General features: G+C 39.2%; 1 protein-coding gene across 5 annotated transcripts in view; it reads right to left on the minus strand.

Annotated features, from left to right (window-relative positions):
* unc5ca (unc-5 netrin receptor Ca) overlaps positions 1-16,475 on the minus strand; it is a 178,752-nt gene that overhangs the window by 47,334 nt on the left and 114,943 nt on the right. For all 5 annotated transcript variants that reach the window (XR_010915524.1, XM_067520779.1, XM_067520777.1 and 2 more), the window contains exon 4: positions 15,223-15,326. Coding sequence is in view for 4 of the 5 variants with exons in the window: in XM_067520779.1 (XP_067376880.1) it covers positions 15,223-15,326 (104 nt within the window). In the remaining variant the exon portion in view is untranslated. The remainder of the gene's footprint in view (positions 1-15,222; positions 15,327-16,475) is intronic.

A 16,475-nucleotide genomic window follows, 5' to 3' on the forward strand; every position in this document is an offset into this window, starting at 1 on the left:
ATTTCACTGTGTTCATACCTACACAAAGCTCTATTCCTCATGCCTATGCCTCCAAATGAAGTACACAATCAGTCTGTTATATATGAAACATAGGTTTTCTAACATTACCACTGAAGCACTGTAATTTGCATGAGTTAAAGTGGCAGCCACTGATTTGGAAAAAGAAGGAAATGAAATTTGCAGTGAGTAAAGAGAGAGAGAGAGAGAGAGAGAAAGAGAGAAGGAAGGTCTGTGAGTGTCTGTCCTTCCTCCTACACACCTCCATGACTAGTCTCTTGTTCCCCTCACGTCACCTGCCACTTTGTAGCATTCTAACAAATACAAATTGCTGCATTTCAGTGCCAACAAAACCTCTGGACTAATTGCCCTCTCAGCTTCTAGGGTTACACCTCACTCCCACTCCCATTACTGGTATATGCTCAATATGCATTTTCTGATTTTCTGATACATCATCCTTTACCTTGAAACAACCAAAATCCATTTTCAGTTTTTATACTAGCAACTGTTTTTTTTCAGCTGTTAGCTAACGTTTATAGGATACAATTGACCCTTCATTACTTTAATATTCATTGAATGTAATATGTTCCCAACTTTAAGTGTGTCCAATGCAAGATCACTTCAGCTACTGAAGAACTGAACAGCAACATATAATATAATGAGATGGGGGAAACTATCTCCATTTGAGATGCTATCGAAGATGTGACTAAGACATGATTTATCAATATAGGGGAACGACAAATATTGAAGAGCGGTTGTCTGCCAGGCAGACAGAAGTAGGTATACCAAAAGAATGACAGAGGGACACAGTATTATGCAAACAGACAGATGGACAAAAGAAGATGGAACAAAAATCGTTTTGAGTAAAACACAGTGTTGATGCCCACCACCACTAAATGTTTCTAAGTGTGATTTTCAGTCATCCATTGTATATCTGTGAAATTTCATATCCCAGTCCTAATTGGCCATATGTCCTGATGTTTCTGTCGGGGTCTTTGCTACACTTGGGAGGTGATTAGAACAATCTTGGATGCCCATTTCTACTGTGGGGAATTTACTATCGCCACCAGTGCCACCACAATACAACACATGCCCAGAGTGGGTAAACTGGGCAGACTGTGCAGATTACCATAAGGTCATCGTTCATGTGCACGCATACATACAAGGTTGAAGTGGGTTGGTGTGTGTGTGTGTGTGTGTGTGTGTGTGTGTGTGTGTGTGTGTGTGTGTGTGTGTGTCAGTGCCTATGCGCGTGCATACCAACATGGGATTTCAGACGCTTTGACAGCTTAATTAACTAGATCCAGCAGAGTGACATAAAGACCCAATTAACCACACTGACATAAATGGGTCACTATCGACAATCATCCCACACTGATGTTCTAAAGGCACCTTTAATAAAGAGCGTGTTGGAAGGTTTTTTACATACATTAATAGTACCATCTAGGCTATACATTATCTTGATATTACATTGGTAAAATCTAAAAATAAATAAATACAAGGCTAAACTACTGAGCTATGATTTATATATACTGTATATAAAAAAAGAATTGAAAATGTGGGATCCGATAATTCCTCGACGTCTTGTACATAAGAAGAACTAGGACTTAGTCTATATTCTTATAACATTTACCACTAGGAATTAAAATGCAGTTGGGCATTGAGGAAGAGGCTCATATATAAGAGAAAGGGTCCCCAGTGTGCAGCACAGTGTGACGAATAGCAGAGTGCTTTCCAAGATGTCCCAATCAGACAGAATTAGGACACAGGAGGACACCCAGTTGGACTGGGAAGGCTTATAGAGGCCTATTTATAACCTACTACTCCATTGCACCTTGGTATACTTCTACTAAATGATGCACGGCACGGAGACATGATACATGAATATTCTTTACTAAGCCATGACTTGTACTCATAAATGTGACTCAAAATATCATGTCTTTACAATGTATCAAAACGCAACCTTTGTTTTAAATAGTAAATGTCTGATTTTCAAGATTTAAAATGACTTCACAGCAGGTCCCTATAAAGTAAGATGATGCAACAAAATTAATGGTTCATTTTCTGCAATGCAAGCTTAGTAAGAACAAAAGGTGAAAGAAGAAAAGAATGAACAAGTAGAATTAAGTGAAATAGAGGAGAGGAACAGAAAAGGAAAGGCAGTAAAGGAGAGGCAGAACATGGAAGTTGCTGAGCACTGAAGAAGGTCACAGATGTGCTGAACAGAAAACCGGCACTGGCTTCTCTAGGGTGCATGTGAACACACGTACATACCCACATACACGCACGCTGTTACCTCTGAGATTTAACACAGGTGCAGATGCTTCACAGTGATCTATTAGACTCACCCTCTCATGTCAACATTCAAGAGTGGAGAGAGAGAGAGAGAGGGAAAGATAGATGGGGAATAATCTCTAGAGAGTGTTGGATAGAGAAAAGGTATTTCCAGAGCAACGGTGAAGAAGGGAGAGTGAGAAAGCGAGAAAAATAGAGAGTTGGGGAGGCAGTGATTATGGCGGAGGAGGATGAGGAAACAGGGAGTGCAGGCTAGGAGCAGGTATCTGTGGGTGATCCATTAAAGCTAACCCGACAATGTTAACAAATAGCAAGGGGAAGTGAGGGAGGAGGGGAGAGAAGGAGCCTATGGAGGAGAACGAGAGAGCAATGGAATCAAAAGGACAAATGAAAAGATAATGAGGAGGTAAGGGGGACTGAGGGAGAGCGGGGGCCATGTGGAATTTCCATACAATGTCAACAATTAGGGAAAGAAAGATGAAGGGGGAGGAAGAAGAGACTGAGATACTGAATGGAGAGAAAAGGGAGAGGTGGGGAAGATATATTAAGGTAATACATTAGACCCAACACTTGGGAAAACAAGAGACGGAAAGTAAAAGTCATGTGAGGAATGCAGAGGGTTGAGGGAAGGGGATGAGAAAGAATATTGTCTTAACACTGGAGAAGGTTGGTGAGGGTAATATTGTACCCCAAGTATCCTTGTCTGTGTGACTGTGCGTGTGTGTGTGCGCGCGCGTGTGTGTGTGTGTGTGTGTGTGTGTGTGTGTGTGTGTGTGTGTGTGTGTGTGTGTGTGTGTGTGTGTGTGTGTGTGTGTGTGTGTGTGTGTGTGTGTGTGTGTGTGTGTGTGTGTGTGTGTGTGTGTGTGTGTGAGAGAAACAAATCCACCAGTCCAACTTCCAGCTTTGGCTAGCCTTTCCAACTCCTCTCTCTGGAGAAGAGGAACCAAGCATTACATAGATTAGGACTACCACTGTTGAGGATTGACAGATGGGTTGTACCTTTGAGACATGGTGCAGGTGATTGGTGAGTAAATGAGGTGTGCAAAAAGTGAAGGAAGCAGAGAAGGCTGCCTGTGACTTGGAAGTGGTAGTTTGAAAACCGTGAAAGCGAGCACATAAGATAAAGTACAAAGCGGGAAGGCTTGAGGTTTGGCAATGCCAACTAGGAAGCTAAGGGCAAGGGTATGCATTCAGAAAGAGTTGATGTTGAATTTATTTAAGCCTCAGTGTCCAACCATTTCCTGACAGGTAATTCAATAAAATAACACTGCCAGCTTTAAAAAAAAAAAAACTCAGTGTGGCCAGTAAGCAGGGTTTTCATTAAAGCTCCTTCGCAATTCTTTTAATTTCAGTGAAATGTACTGATAATCAATGAGTGTATGAAAAAGTTGTACAAATATTAACACTGAAAATATGTTTAAAAATGCATTTAGGGGAATACAGATAACCACCAAGGATGGCTCAAAGGTAAGTCAACACAGCCTTTAAAATATAGCTAAAACTAAAAACTAAAACAAAAAAACAATGCATCCACAGAGAAGAACGGGCAGCAAATATTATGGGTTTTATAATGCCATCCACTGCACACCAGAATTGAATGACTTGAATGAATTTTGTAATGTGAATTGGAAAGCTGGGGAAAGAGCCAAGCAGGTACCCAGAGAGCTTTGACAGTTTTTTTACCAGGCATTTTAATTATATTTTTAGGCTTTCTCCATGGATATTTTCAGGCTGCACTTGTCTATCCATATTGCTGTCAGAGAAAGACAGGAGAAATGCCTTAACAAACACATATTTGCAAAATGCTCATAGCCAGAGAACCAACAACAAACCATGACAAGAAAAAAAATAGGACTGAGATAAATACTGTAAGTAAATAGAAAACCATTCAGACTTTCAGCTCAAAGGATCCAAATGCATGGCAACAGTGATATAGCAGCAGCAGTTGCTGAGGGGAGGACTGAAAATACAGGGATGACAGTTTGGGGTGAGTATTAGGGGATGGGAACTTGAAATAAGACATGGGCTCAAATCATTAGAGGAAGAGGCAAGACGAAAAACATCCAAATCCACTCAACAGCTCAGACACATCAGGGGAACATTTCCCCAAACAGACGCTGACCTAGTAACAGCTGGAATCAGAATCAACACCTCAGATATCACTGGGAAAAGGTTAAAAAAAGGAAACACTTTCTAAGTGTGACAGAGGGACTGAAAGTTACAAAATTAAAAGATTAAACTCAAGAACTGCATACTGTACTGTTGTTGTTGCTGCTGTTGTTGTTAGTAATCCGGACACCCAGAATGTCACAATTATTGCTCTTGAACAATTAAATAAACTGCTTTGGCAGTTATAATAATATTCATATATACAATTACAATAAGGCTATTTTACTACTAATAATAAATTCAATACCTAAACTTACACAGTAAATGAAATTTTATGGAGTTTTCTTTAAAAGCCTTTAAAGGAAGTGTGATGACTAATTTGACTTTCCTGGTTGCTGTACGAAAGTGTTAAAATGATTGACAGGCTGTTAAATTATTGAATAGCCCTGTGCATAGTTACGGGTAAATGCCGTAAAAGTGTTTAAGTTCTCTGCATCTGGGTCTCTGTTGCCTACTTCATTTCTCCTGGCAAACCCTCCCCTTCACTAAGTACTTTAACATCAGTAATGGTTACAACAGAAGGGGAAGAAAGTAAGTAAGGATATTAGTAAGTATGTAACCAAGCAAGTAAGAAAATAAGGAAGGGAGGGAGGAAGGACATAAGTAAGTAAGAAGGGAAGGAGGGACATAAGAAAGTAAGAAAGGATATAAGTGAGTGAGTAAGTAATATAGAAATATACATAATAAGTACGATAGGACATAAAGACATAAGTAAGCATGGAAGAATTGAGGAAGTAAGGGAAGAACGTAAGTAACAGAGGATGCAAGGACGTAAGTAGGTAGAAAAGAACATATGGATGCAAATAGAGACATAAGGACATAAGAAGGGTGAAAAGAAAGGTCAAAAGGACATAACTAAGCAAGGAAGGATGTAAGGACGTATTACGTAGTGAAGGACATGAGTAAGTAGTAGTAAGGATAAAAGGAAGGAAGGAAGGAAAGAGGGACATCGGAAAAAGAAAGAAAAACAGAAATGTGTCAATGAGAAAGAAAGTAAGCAGTAAATTACAGTGGGGATAAAATGAGAGCAATGAGCAATCGGGTTGTTTGAACAAGAAACCACAGGTGACAGATATACAGATGCTATAAGCATTTACCTCTTTCAGCATTATGACCTAAATCCACCTCTAATGTCCGACTCATCTTTGAAAGAATGTTTTTTCTGCCAACTGCTTTAGCTATTACATCAATTCAATTAATGGTGAATGACGTATATAAATACAAACTGACATCACTGTTTAATTATTCTTCAATCATAAAATTAAATGCGTTTAAATTTATTATTTTACTTGTTAAATATAGTTCATCCTTTAGGCCAAGATGAAACATCAATTTTAAAAAAACTTAATAAAAAAAGAAATCAGCTGTTTGCGAGATGTAAATGAAAAAAAAATGTGCGTGTCCATGTAGAAACTTCACATACCATGATTTCTGGGTTATGAGGGGTGTGTGTAGGCATTTATGTGTTTCCACATGGGCGTGTGTGTTTGTGTCCGTGTGTGTGTGCATGTCAAAGCTGATTCACTGTACAGTGTAGGAGTGCTGATGACACTCCATAATCATTAAAGCATGAAGAGGCTCTGAGCTGATTGGGGGCATGCTAATCCTTTTTAATTGACTCTCCAGCTCTCCAGTGTTATTAAAACCACCCAATAACAAAATCAGCTTTGCTTTATTAGCTGGGTCAGCCGAACTATTGGGGACCTCCCTGTTTGTTAGTGTTGCATTTGGTTGAAGGATGGATAGTGTAAGTGGACGATGAGGACGGTGAACAAATAACTGAATGTTAACGAAACCCAACGTAGTTACATTTGCTGAAAAACCCTGTTTCTACAATTTCGCACTAAATGATTTTTGTCCACTGCCAAACACAAGAGCAAATGCAATTATTTCATAAGTGTTCAGGGGTTGATGGGGATAAATGGTTGTGCAACACATTGTATACAATAACAATACAACAGAATGTATACAATAATTATATAAATATTTTTTTTTCTGTAGTGTTGAGTGAGTTTCTAATCTGTTAGCATTAATTTTGCTTTCATACATATTTTTCTTGCATATTCTCTCTTTATGTTTTCCTAATCTACAGGAACAACTTTAAGTGCTGCATATCAGCTTCTGTCAGGTCACACTCAAGCACCCTACAGCCATCTAACTTTGGAAGAATTATGCTTCTGAAATCAGAAAAGCATCAGTCATGCCAAGAGCTTCTTGGCAGAGTCTTTGATAAGCTTATGTTTCAATACAATTCGAGGGTGTAAGCAGTATTGTGGTTAATACAGCTCAGCACAAATGTAGTCATATTTGATTTCACACCACCAGACACATTTTGCATAGTGTTAAATGGAGTAGTGCATAATAGTTTTTACAGTCATACGGTGAAGACCCCATATCATTACAAATATTATCATTATTAAATATTATCTGCTCAACAAAGTCACCATCTGATAATATTCCGTTATCGCAAAGTCAAATTTATTAAAATATCAATTGAACTGACAATAACCTTTGCTAATAACTCACTGAAGGCTACTCAACTGCATAGTGATGTACAGTGAAAAGCAATTAATTGGTAGCAATTATTCAAAGCCTAAGCTCATTAAACTTTTTCAGTCTTAGTCCCGAATGAGGAATTTACTGTCCTACTACTTAAGCATATAAGCACACCTGTAATTTTTAATTCTCATGTGCAAAAACTTTATAAATCTGAAACTTTTTTATGGTCCTAAAAGACTTACAAACTTTTACAACTTGACAAAACAGATTTTTTTGTAATTTGACACTGTCACACCCTGTGTCAAAACAGTGTATCCAATCATCCATGACAACACTGTCAGGACAGCCAAGGGCAGCACGGGTAGCTGCCTGACAACGCACTACACTCTGCCTTGTCACCATCAATCCACAGCTTTGTCTCAGAACTGTGTCAAGTAAGACAGGGGGCATGAGGAAGACTGAGAGACAGCAATAGTGACAAAAAGTTACAAAACGTAAAAAGATGAGAAAGAAGACAGAAAAAGGGAAGACTTTAAAAAAAGTGAGAAAATTTAAAAAAGAGAAACAAAACTGCAGACACACACAAGGTGTGTGTGTGTGTGTGTGTGTGTGTGTGTGTGTGTGTGTGTGTATATGTATATATATATATATATATATATATATATATATATATATATATATATATATATATATATATATATATATATATATATATATATATATATATATATATATATATATATATATATATATATATATATAATTTTTGAAATTATTATTATTATTTAAAAATGCCATCTATATATTATTAATATAATTATTTTATTTTTATTTATTTATTTAGGTCCTTTTAGCTTATCCTGTGAGTTCAGGGTCACGACAGAGGATCACTGTCCGCATGAGCTCAATTTTTCCTTACAAATAGTAATCAAGCATTCGGCCTATTCTGTAAGCTTGAGGTCGCTGTGATTTGGCACAGGTCTTTACGCCAGATGCCCAATTGTTCTGGACCACCACTCATGTGTGTGCTGGTGTACGCAACTTCAACAGTTTGGGTTTGGGGGTTCTGTTTATTGCCCAGGGACACTTAAGATGCGTAACCAGGGGAGTCAGAGCGTGAATCGCCAACCCTATGGTCGATAAGCAACCGCTGTACCAACTGAGCAGTCATAACAAAACAAGCCTCAATTTAAAAAATGAAACGGGTCTTTGCTGGCAGGAAGAGAGTATAACAGGTTAACTGCAAATGTCATAGGGTTTTCCAAAGCCTTTGAATAACTAATGAAAAAGGAGAGGGAAGGTCCTGCTAATTTGTCAGGTGTGGAGGGGTCTAGACAAACGCCTTCATTATCTCTTGCACTCATACTTCTAAGTCAAGCACCCACTCAACTCATTTCATAATAACAAGTTCCCAACTCAAAGCTGAGACGACAAAGAAGTAAGACCATGATCACTGGTCTGCATGCTTTCTGTTGACTCTGAGGCGGGAAGAAAATTATGCAGATCAAGTCTCCAGCATGAAACAAAACTCATGTTAACTACAGTATGTGTAATGAGAAGCTTTACTCTTTGAGTTTTGATTGATGGTTTTCCTAAATGTTCTGCATGATGGGTGGACGCAATACAAGTGCTTATAGATGCAGTCACTGCTGGGACTGAAATAGCAAAGCTCTTCCCCATGTGTGAGAAAGCCAAGATAAACATGCACCCTGAAATCAGCAGTACGTGTGCAAAGGAAGAAAGCCACAAAAAAGACTTGCAAGCAAATTATGTTGGAGTGTCTAGACAGAACCATTGATTAAAACCAAATGGAAGTGAACTGTAAAAACAAGCAACAGATACACTGGTTTTATGACTATAAAAAGTCAAAGAGAGAGTAGTCAGCACAATAACTCGCTGAGGACGTCTAATAGCTGGTGCTGAGGTTCTGCAATAGAAACATTTCTGATTCAATTCTGCACAGTCTGCTGGCTTTGGAGTGGGATCTGACTAATGCCTGGATTTACTGACATGGCTTATCGCTGGATGAACAGTCTCCCAAAGCTCCTAAAATCAGAGCTTACACTGATGTATGTATTTTTTCTTCCTCTGCTTGTATGTGTGCACAAGTGTGACATTACCTTTTTTGAAAATACAAAGTGGTTATAAAACGCTGCTTTGCTATACAGTAACAAGAAGTGACAGATAAGTCAAGTCAATAAGATAAGTGTACAGTACTATAAACATATAATGCACATGTCTGTGTATGCACATCATGGGATAATGATCATAAGATCTCTCAGCATCACTAACAACCAACCACAATAACACAACAACAAAAAATAAACATGAAAGCCTCATCTGTCCCATTTGTAAATTACTCCGCAGTGATAGACCCTCACAACAGCCTTTTAATAATTCACCTAGGTAGTCCGAATTAAAGAAAAAAAGAGAGAGATTGCTGCCTAATCTGAGGATTACGGTGATGATTTCTGACAGAGGTTGAGGATCAAGGTAAAATGTGATGGGAGATGAGCTGTGGGGCTTACTATGCTGGCTCAAAGAGGATTAAGGTAAGGATCTATTGGGGAAGCAGCATTACATAAATTGTTTTTGTGCACAAAAACACACACTCACACATAGTCACACAGATACACAGGCTATACACACGTGTTTCTCTAAGGAAAGCCTGGATGAAAATGACTTTAATTCATCTGGTGTGGCTAAGGAAGGATCTAATGGTTTATTTGATATTACAGTTTTATAGACCTTCTCTATACAGTACTATTCATGAATTCTTTTTATGCAGAAACACGCAAGCCCTCGAAATTTAGCTATAGCTTTGAAGATAATGATTTCACTTGATGAACAATGTCTTTCACCTTCGAATTAATTGACAGAACTCTTAAGGATGAATTAGTACAATCTTCTGGTCAAATACATGTTCTGTGCAGCGCTAAATATTGAGGTCTAGTGAGATCTAAAAGTGGTTTAAAGCTAAAATATTTCGATAGATCTACTCCTGCCTCTGGACACAGGCAGAGCATGTCTTATTTGTTAGACAGTTTGATTCGTGGTGTCTGCTGCAGGGTCTTTTGAAAGGCCACAAATGTTGTAACCTCCAGATAGATGCTGCTGGTAAATGTATCATATGGCACATGAACAATGGCGACTTTAGAGATGGAAAGTCTGTGTCTGTGTATAGTAAACTGTATAAGTGTGAGAATTAGGCAGCCGTTAGTTTTTTACCCACACCACTAATGACTTCTGACAGAAAAGTCTGCTATGATTTTCATCAAGGACACACACACACACTGGTAATTACACAAATGCACATGTCTAGACGACTCACGCTTGTTAACATGGAAAGTAATTCACAAAAAGGACAGTGGTCACTGTGATGACACTGCCCTCTGGGTTTACTTCAACAGACAACTGCGCACTCACTGTCACAGCCACCTCCAGGTTAGGAGTGTGTGTGTGTGTTTACCTTAAAGAAAACCATCTCTTTTCGACTGCTGGCTGATGTGGTCAGTTCGGTTAACAATAATTAACACAGCTGGAGGGTGAAGTCAGTGTGAAAGTCCCTTAAAGTGCAATGTCACTGACAACCACTAGATGCTGGTTTCACAAAATCCTGACTAACTCCACTTGATTAGGCTGTGATCTTCACTCAATGAAGCCCCTCTAAACATTGTGGAGGTGGTAATGTGTTACTGCTGTACTAACAAGAGTTTACTGATGTAAAAAGTCTTGAGGGTGTTGATTGAAAAGTGTGATTGACAGTTTGTTCAGCAGAAGCTGGACTTCTGTTTAAACAGTAAAATAAACAGTATTTAAGGTTATTGTGGCTGTGATGGGTCAAACAAACTTTGTTACCCTTAATCTACGGTGTGTAACTTTATACAAATATGTTTTTAGTAAAAATGTCTTCTGAAATGTGGAGAGTTGCTGTCATCGGCTCCCATGAAGGCTCAGGCTCACGGAACCTCCCTTTAAACGATCACAGACTTTTAATGCCTGCTTGATTAGGAAGTGTTGCTGCCTTTTTATTTATAATAATTTGATCATAACTAGCACCACAAGGGGCTGTGCAAAACATAGCGGGCCGTAGAGAGGTGGGGGTGGGGGTTAGGCAAAGTGGAGTGAATTTATTTTAGCCTAAATTGTACACTTGAATATTATAAAAGATTATGTCAGTAGGTATGCACATTTGTTTTGTACTGATCGTTCCACCAGCTGCATGTGCATAGATTTTGTTTCTAGCACAAAGATGGTGTTTTGGAGTGGTTTTGTACATTAGGCGGTGTTGTACAGTACATAAGGGGCAACATTACCGTTCAAACTCCTTATTTTAAAAGGACACAAGTAGAACATGTGCTGACTGAAAGCAGAAACTGTGGACTAACTAATGCAAAACTAAGTGTGACAGCGTACCGTCCACTTTACGTACCGTCTATGTGTCACTATGAAAGTGGCATCCATACAGCAGGCACATGGATGTGTTAAGAACGTCTAAGAACGCTGGCTGATATGAAGCTTGGAGCTTAATTCAAAATTCCCATTTTAAAAACAACCCCACTATGACAGACTGGTCCACATAAAAAATATATTATTGTAAATACTGTCATGTACACTACATATAATAAAATACAGAAACTGTCTCAATAAAAGCTGTATGTCTCTGACTTTAATTAACTTTACTTAATAAAACACTGCACTCAAACAAATAATATTAAGGTTGATCATCAGTCAATATGATATACAGCTGAATAACTTGCACTAATTTAGAGTGTGGATGGAGAAGCTAAGAATGTGACAGGAACTTGACCGGGCTCCAAACACATATGGAGTTACTGTCTGACTTTGTGTGTGCTTGTGCATGCATGTGCATGCATGTGCGTGCATGTGTTTGCATGTGTGTGTTAGGGAGAGACATGTAGGGGGGAACCTGTCACCACACACTGATGTGTTTATTTCACTGCAGCTGGGGTAATCACTCACGCATGGAGACAGATGCAGACAGGCACACACAAATATTCACATGGACACCCACAGTAACACAACACACACACACACACACACCTGCTATGTAATGTTTAGTGGCTTTCCTGGCCTTTGGGGTCACTCGCACCCTTTGGGTTTCAACATTATATATATTCTTGCTGCCTGACTGCTTCCTCTATGTCCTAATGAATCACACAACATTAGCAGGAAATAGTATGTGTAAATCTTGGTGGTCAATTTCATTATCCCGACTGATCTGGAAGGCCCTACACCAGAAAAGTAAAGCTTTAAACAAAACAAACCCAGAATAAAATTTTTTTGAAGTGGGATTTGTTTTGGAATCATCAAAAGTGACCAGTGTGATATTCACGGTCTTTGTCCATAAAGCTTTTCCTGATGAAGTGCTCAGCCCTCCCCCTGCTGACTCTTATAGCTTTCCATCAGCTTTTTAAAGGTTTCCTATCACAGGTTAAAGAGATTTAGATGTTTCTCAAGGATTTCCCAATGCCTCAAATTGTGTCTCTCGGGAGATTGAAGGAGAGATTGACTGATGACAGCAGCAGTGCTGTCAGAGGAAAGTGAAAAGGAACTAGTGGTGCATTCGTTGGTGTGTATCCACTTTCTGTGCAACCTTAGATCGGTTCGACCCGCACCTCTCAAAGCTAATACAGTACGTGTGCAGGCGTTAAAATGTTGGCTAATCTGTCTCTCCGTATAGCTCTTGTTATGCTGTTGTATGTGTTTGTAAGTGCAGGTGTGTGAACATTTCTGTCAGGCTACATCTGCAAATAAACTGTGCATTCAGTATGTTGAAAAGTGTATGTGTACAGACAGCGTATGAAAATGAATGTAACGTGCATGTGTTTATAGAGTCACAGCTTTGGTGCGGCATGTTGACAGCCACGTGATGCCACCAGGGTATTATGATGTGAGTATCACATATCAGGGCACCAACCACATCACTCTGACAACTTTGCAACAGATGTCAACTGATCAACACGGCAACCGCAACCACTAATATTAGAAAATTTTAGAAAGGTCACAGGACACCAGCGAGGACCGTCAATCAAAATAAATAAATTGTGTGTGTATTTGGATAGAGGATGTGAATGGAAAAAAACAGGCGTGATAAGAACAAAGAGAAATAGAAAGTCGGAAGAGATAAAAAAGAAAGTCATGCCTGCAACCTGAGGTCATCAGCAGGTTTTAAACCTAAATCCCTCTAATCACCTTCTGCAGACAGGGGAGACAGACCAATCCATTTACCCTGAGATCCCATTATGACAGAAGAAAGGAATAGAGAAAAAAAAAACAACATGCTGGAAAAATAGCTCTGTGTTAGTGTGTGTGCGTGCATGAGTATGTTGCGTTCAAACTGGTGTCAAAAATCAAACACAGTAAGAAAGCAGATAAGGCAGGAGTAGTAATGAGTCATTAGTGTAGAGATTTGTCTCCAGGATGAAGGAGTGCAAGTTGAGAGTGTGAATGTGGATTTGTGAGAGAGAAAAAAAAAGACATGAATGGAGTGAAAAAGAACCTCTGTGTTGGGTGAGAAAGACTATGTGACTCCTACAGTTGAATTGACGCCGCAATTAAGCCAATTTATTTTCTTAATTTCCCCAAAAGAAGTGGAGACTTTTTTTGAAGAACAGGGAAATATAGTACAACTGCTTCTGTCTACTTTTCACGCACTCACACACACGCACGCACGCACACCCTCACTTTGTATGCTGGTCTGTGTGAGAGCCCCTCTCGCCCCCATCCCCTTCAGTTTCTTCCTCCCCCTCTCTCTCTCAGGGGAGCTGTGTACTTAGGTGCAATTGAAAATGACTATCAAACCCTGAGGAGCGAAATCTGATTCAAAGACTCCTTATCCAGTAGTGCAGCCCTCTCCAAGTGCTGTGCTGCTCTTCCCGAGTGACCAACTAAATGAAATTATGTCTTTTTATCCATTCAGGTGGGAACGCAGCCAGATGAAACCAGCAAAGTAGAGAACAATCTGAATTGTAAATGATGTTCTTTGGTGTACTTACAGCCCACTAAAGTGGATGTTTACTGTGTGATACGATGGATGAGGGAATAACATGTCAACGTGCTGACAATGTACTTACATCTTATACTACATGGACGGGTGTAGTGTCGACAAAGTTTCAGTGTATGTATTCAGAGTACTAAAGTTTTATTCCTATTAACAGTATATGCTGCACTTGAAATGAACACTTGTTCACATGCATGGGTTATAATTATATCACTAGCATCGGCAATATGAACTAATGAAGAGAAAAAACGGCAGGATATTGTCCTTTTCAAGGAAAGCAGGCAATCCACTTTCAGTAATTACCCTATTTTCAGCAAAACTACAGTAGGTTAGTGAGCACTAATAATTTAAAATAACACAGGAGCATATAGGCTTATCCACTGCAGTTACACAGATTTCTTTATGTAACTTGTGCTGCAACTCAAATTGGCTCTCTGGGGACACTTACGTCTAAGTTTAAAATGTGCCTCTTTGGATCAGTGTTACCTCAATGCAACAGAGCTTTCACACAACTGTCAGTCAAAACAAGACTCGTTCTCCTGATTTTCCCTGCGACAATAAAACAGAAGTGTTGTTGTGCAAGGTGAAAATGCACCTTCTGCTTTTAAAAACATGATGGGGACAAATCTGAAAATATTTTATTTTAGGTTTTAATTTGATTTAATATCACTGTCCTTGCTTATATGAAAGTACCATAATTTTTAACATAACATAACATATGTTTTCTACCGTGATTAGGTCCAATTAATATTTGTCCTAACTACATAGTTATTGCTTCAGCATTTAAAACAATCTCTGTCTGAATGACTGTTAATGCTTATTTTAGTTTTGAAATACCAAGTCTTATGTGTTTTTTCTTTAGGTATAACACTAGTAAAAAAGGTTATTTAACTACATTCAAAAGGGACAGACCACATTTTCATTCAGGTCCAAACTTCAAGCACTGACTGTGAAAGAGTGCATGCAGCCATCAACTCAGTCTGTTCTGCTGTCTGTCATTCACGGTGCCAGGCAATTGCAAAAAATGTCACATCTGTAATAACTGACTTTTCTATTGCACTTTCAAGTTATTTCCACTTGACGATTTCTATTTTTACATTCTTTTACATCCGGTGTATTCATTCTGTCATCGTGTCTTTTCACTCACTCCCTCGTTCAGCTCTAGCAGCCCTCTCTCTTATTCGCACATCTTACTTTGTAGTTACTTCAGGTCGAGGTTAAAGGCAAAATTGCAGTACCTCAGCAGCTGGTATGCCCTCCGGAGGGCGACACTGTAACAGCACTTCCTGCTCCAGAGATACTTCCTTTCCCAGGGGTTCCTGTTCAAACGACTTCTTCAGGTCTAAGCAGAGACACAAAGAGAGACAACTTTATGACTGCTACAGTAAAAGACAGTTCATACGTGAAACACATTTGACATCCTTAGCAAAGGCAGTTCTTGACAAATTTTGATGATGTTGTTAAAGTGAAAATGATCGTGCTCGTTCTGACTTTAAGTTCTCAGAATCGAGGAAACCTGACACACAACACCAACACCATTGATTACACCAAAGGAGGAAATGTCTCAGTGGAAAACTGAGGTTTGTAAGTGGTGATTTTGGAAAAACATCCTGTGATCCAGTGGTTAGAGAGACCATTTTAGAGATGGCACCATGTCACTTTAAACCAGGCTCTTTGCTTTACTTCCACTGCAACAATGACACAGTAATTACGGAGTTGGTGGCTGAAATTTTAGTTGTCTTCTCCACATTCCCCTGTCATTTTAGAGATGTTCACAACAAGGAAAATACTTAGCTGTATAGCCCTAGTGTCACCAAAAATACCAAAGTGGAGGTGCACACAAAAAAACACATAAAGTTACCACTGGCTGCATTTTACTAATTTTCCTCACAATATTTTTTCACGTAGACACACACACATACACAGCGCTTCATGATATCAAGTTGTTCAACAGCTTCACACACTAAACACTGGCTGCTTTGTTGCACACTCGCCCCTAAATCACTATGCACAATATTTAACCTGGCTTTTGTGCTATATAGACTTGCCAGAGTCTGGAGATCTCAAGCAGGCCAAAGACAATAGATGAATCAAACTAATGGCCCACATGCTGTGATAAATGACAGCATTACAAAGCAGCACGGAATGCACTGCCATTTCTTTCACCGCTAACGTTTCAGAGAAAGCTCAGCTGTTTTCATTTTAAAGGAAAAATGCTCACAGTAGCAGACTTAAAGACAATTAGCCAGGCATTTAAATAAGAACAAGGGATGATGGGAGCACAAAAGAAAAGGGGATAGAGAGAAGGTGTAAATCATTTTTTTGTCCTTTCGGCTTATCCTGTGAGTTCAGGGTCACCACAGCGAATCGTTTGTCCGCATGATTTGGCACAGTTTTTATGCCTGATGCCCTTCCTGACGCAACCCTCCCCAATTTCTACCGGGTTTGGGACCGGCACTCCAAGGCTGGGGATGGGGATGGACTTTTGAAG

Source organism: Channa argus, chromosome 11, assembly GCF_033026475.1.
Source record: "Channa argus isolate prfri chromosome 11, Channa argus male v1.0, whole genome shotgun sequence".
NCBI classification, from domain to species: Eukaryota; Metazoa; Chordata; class Actinopteri; order Anabantiformes; family Channidae; genus Channa; species Channa argus.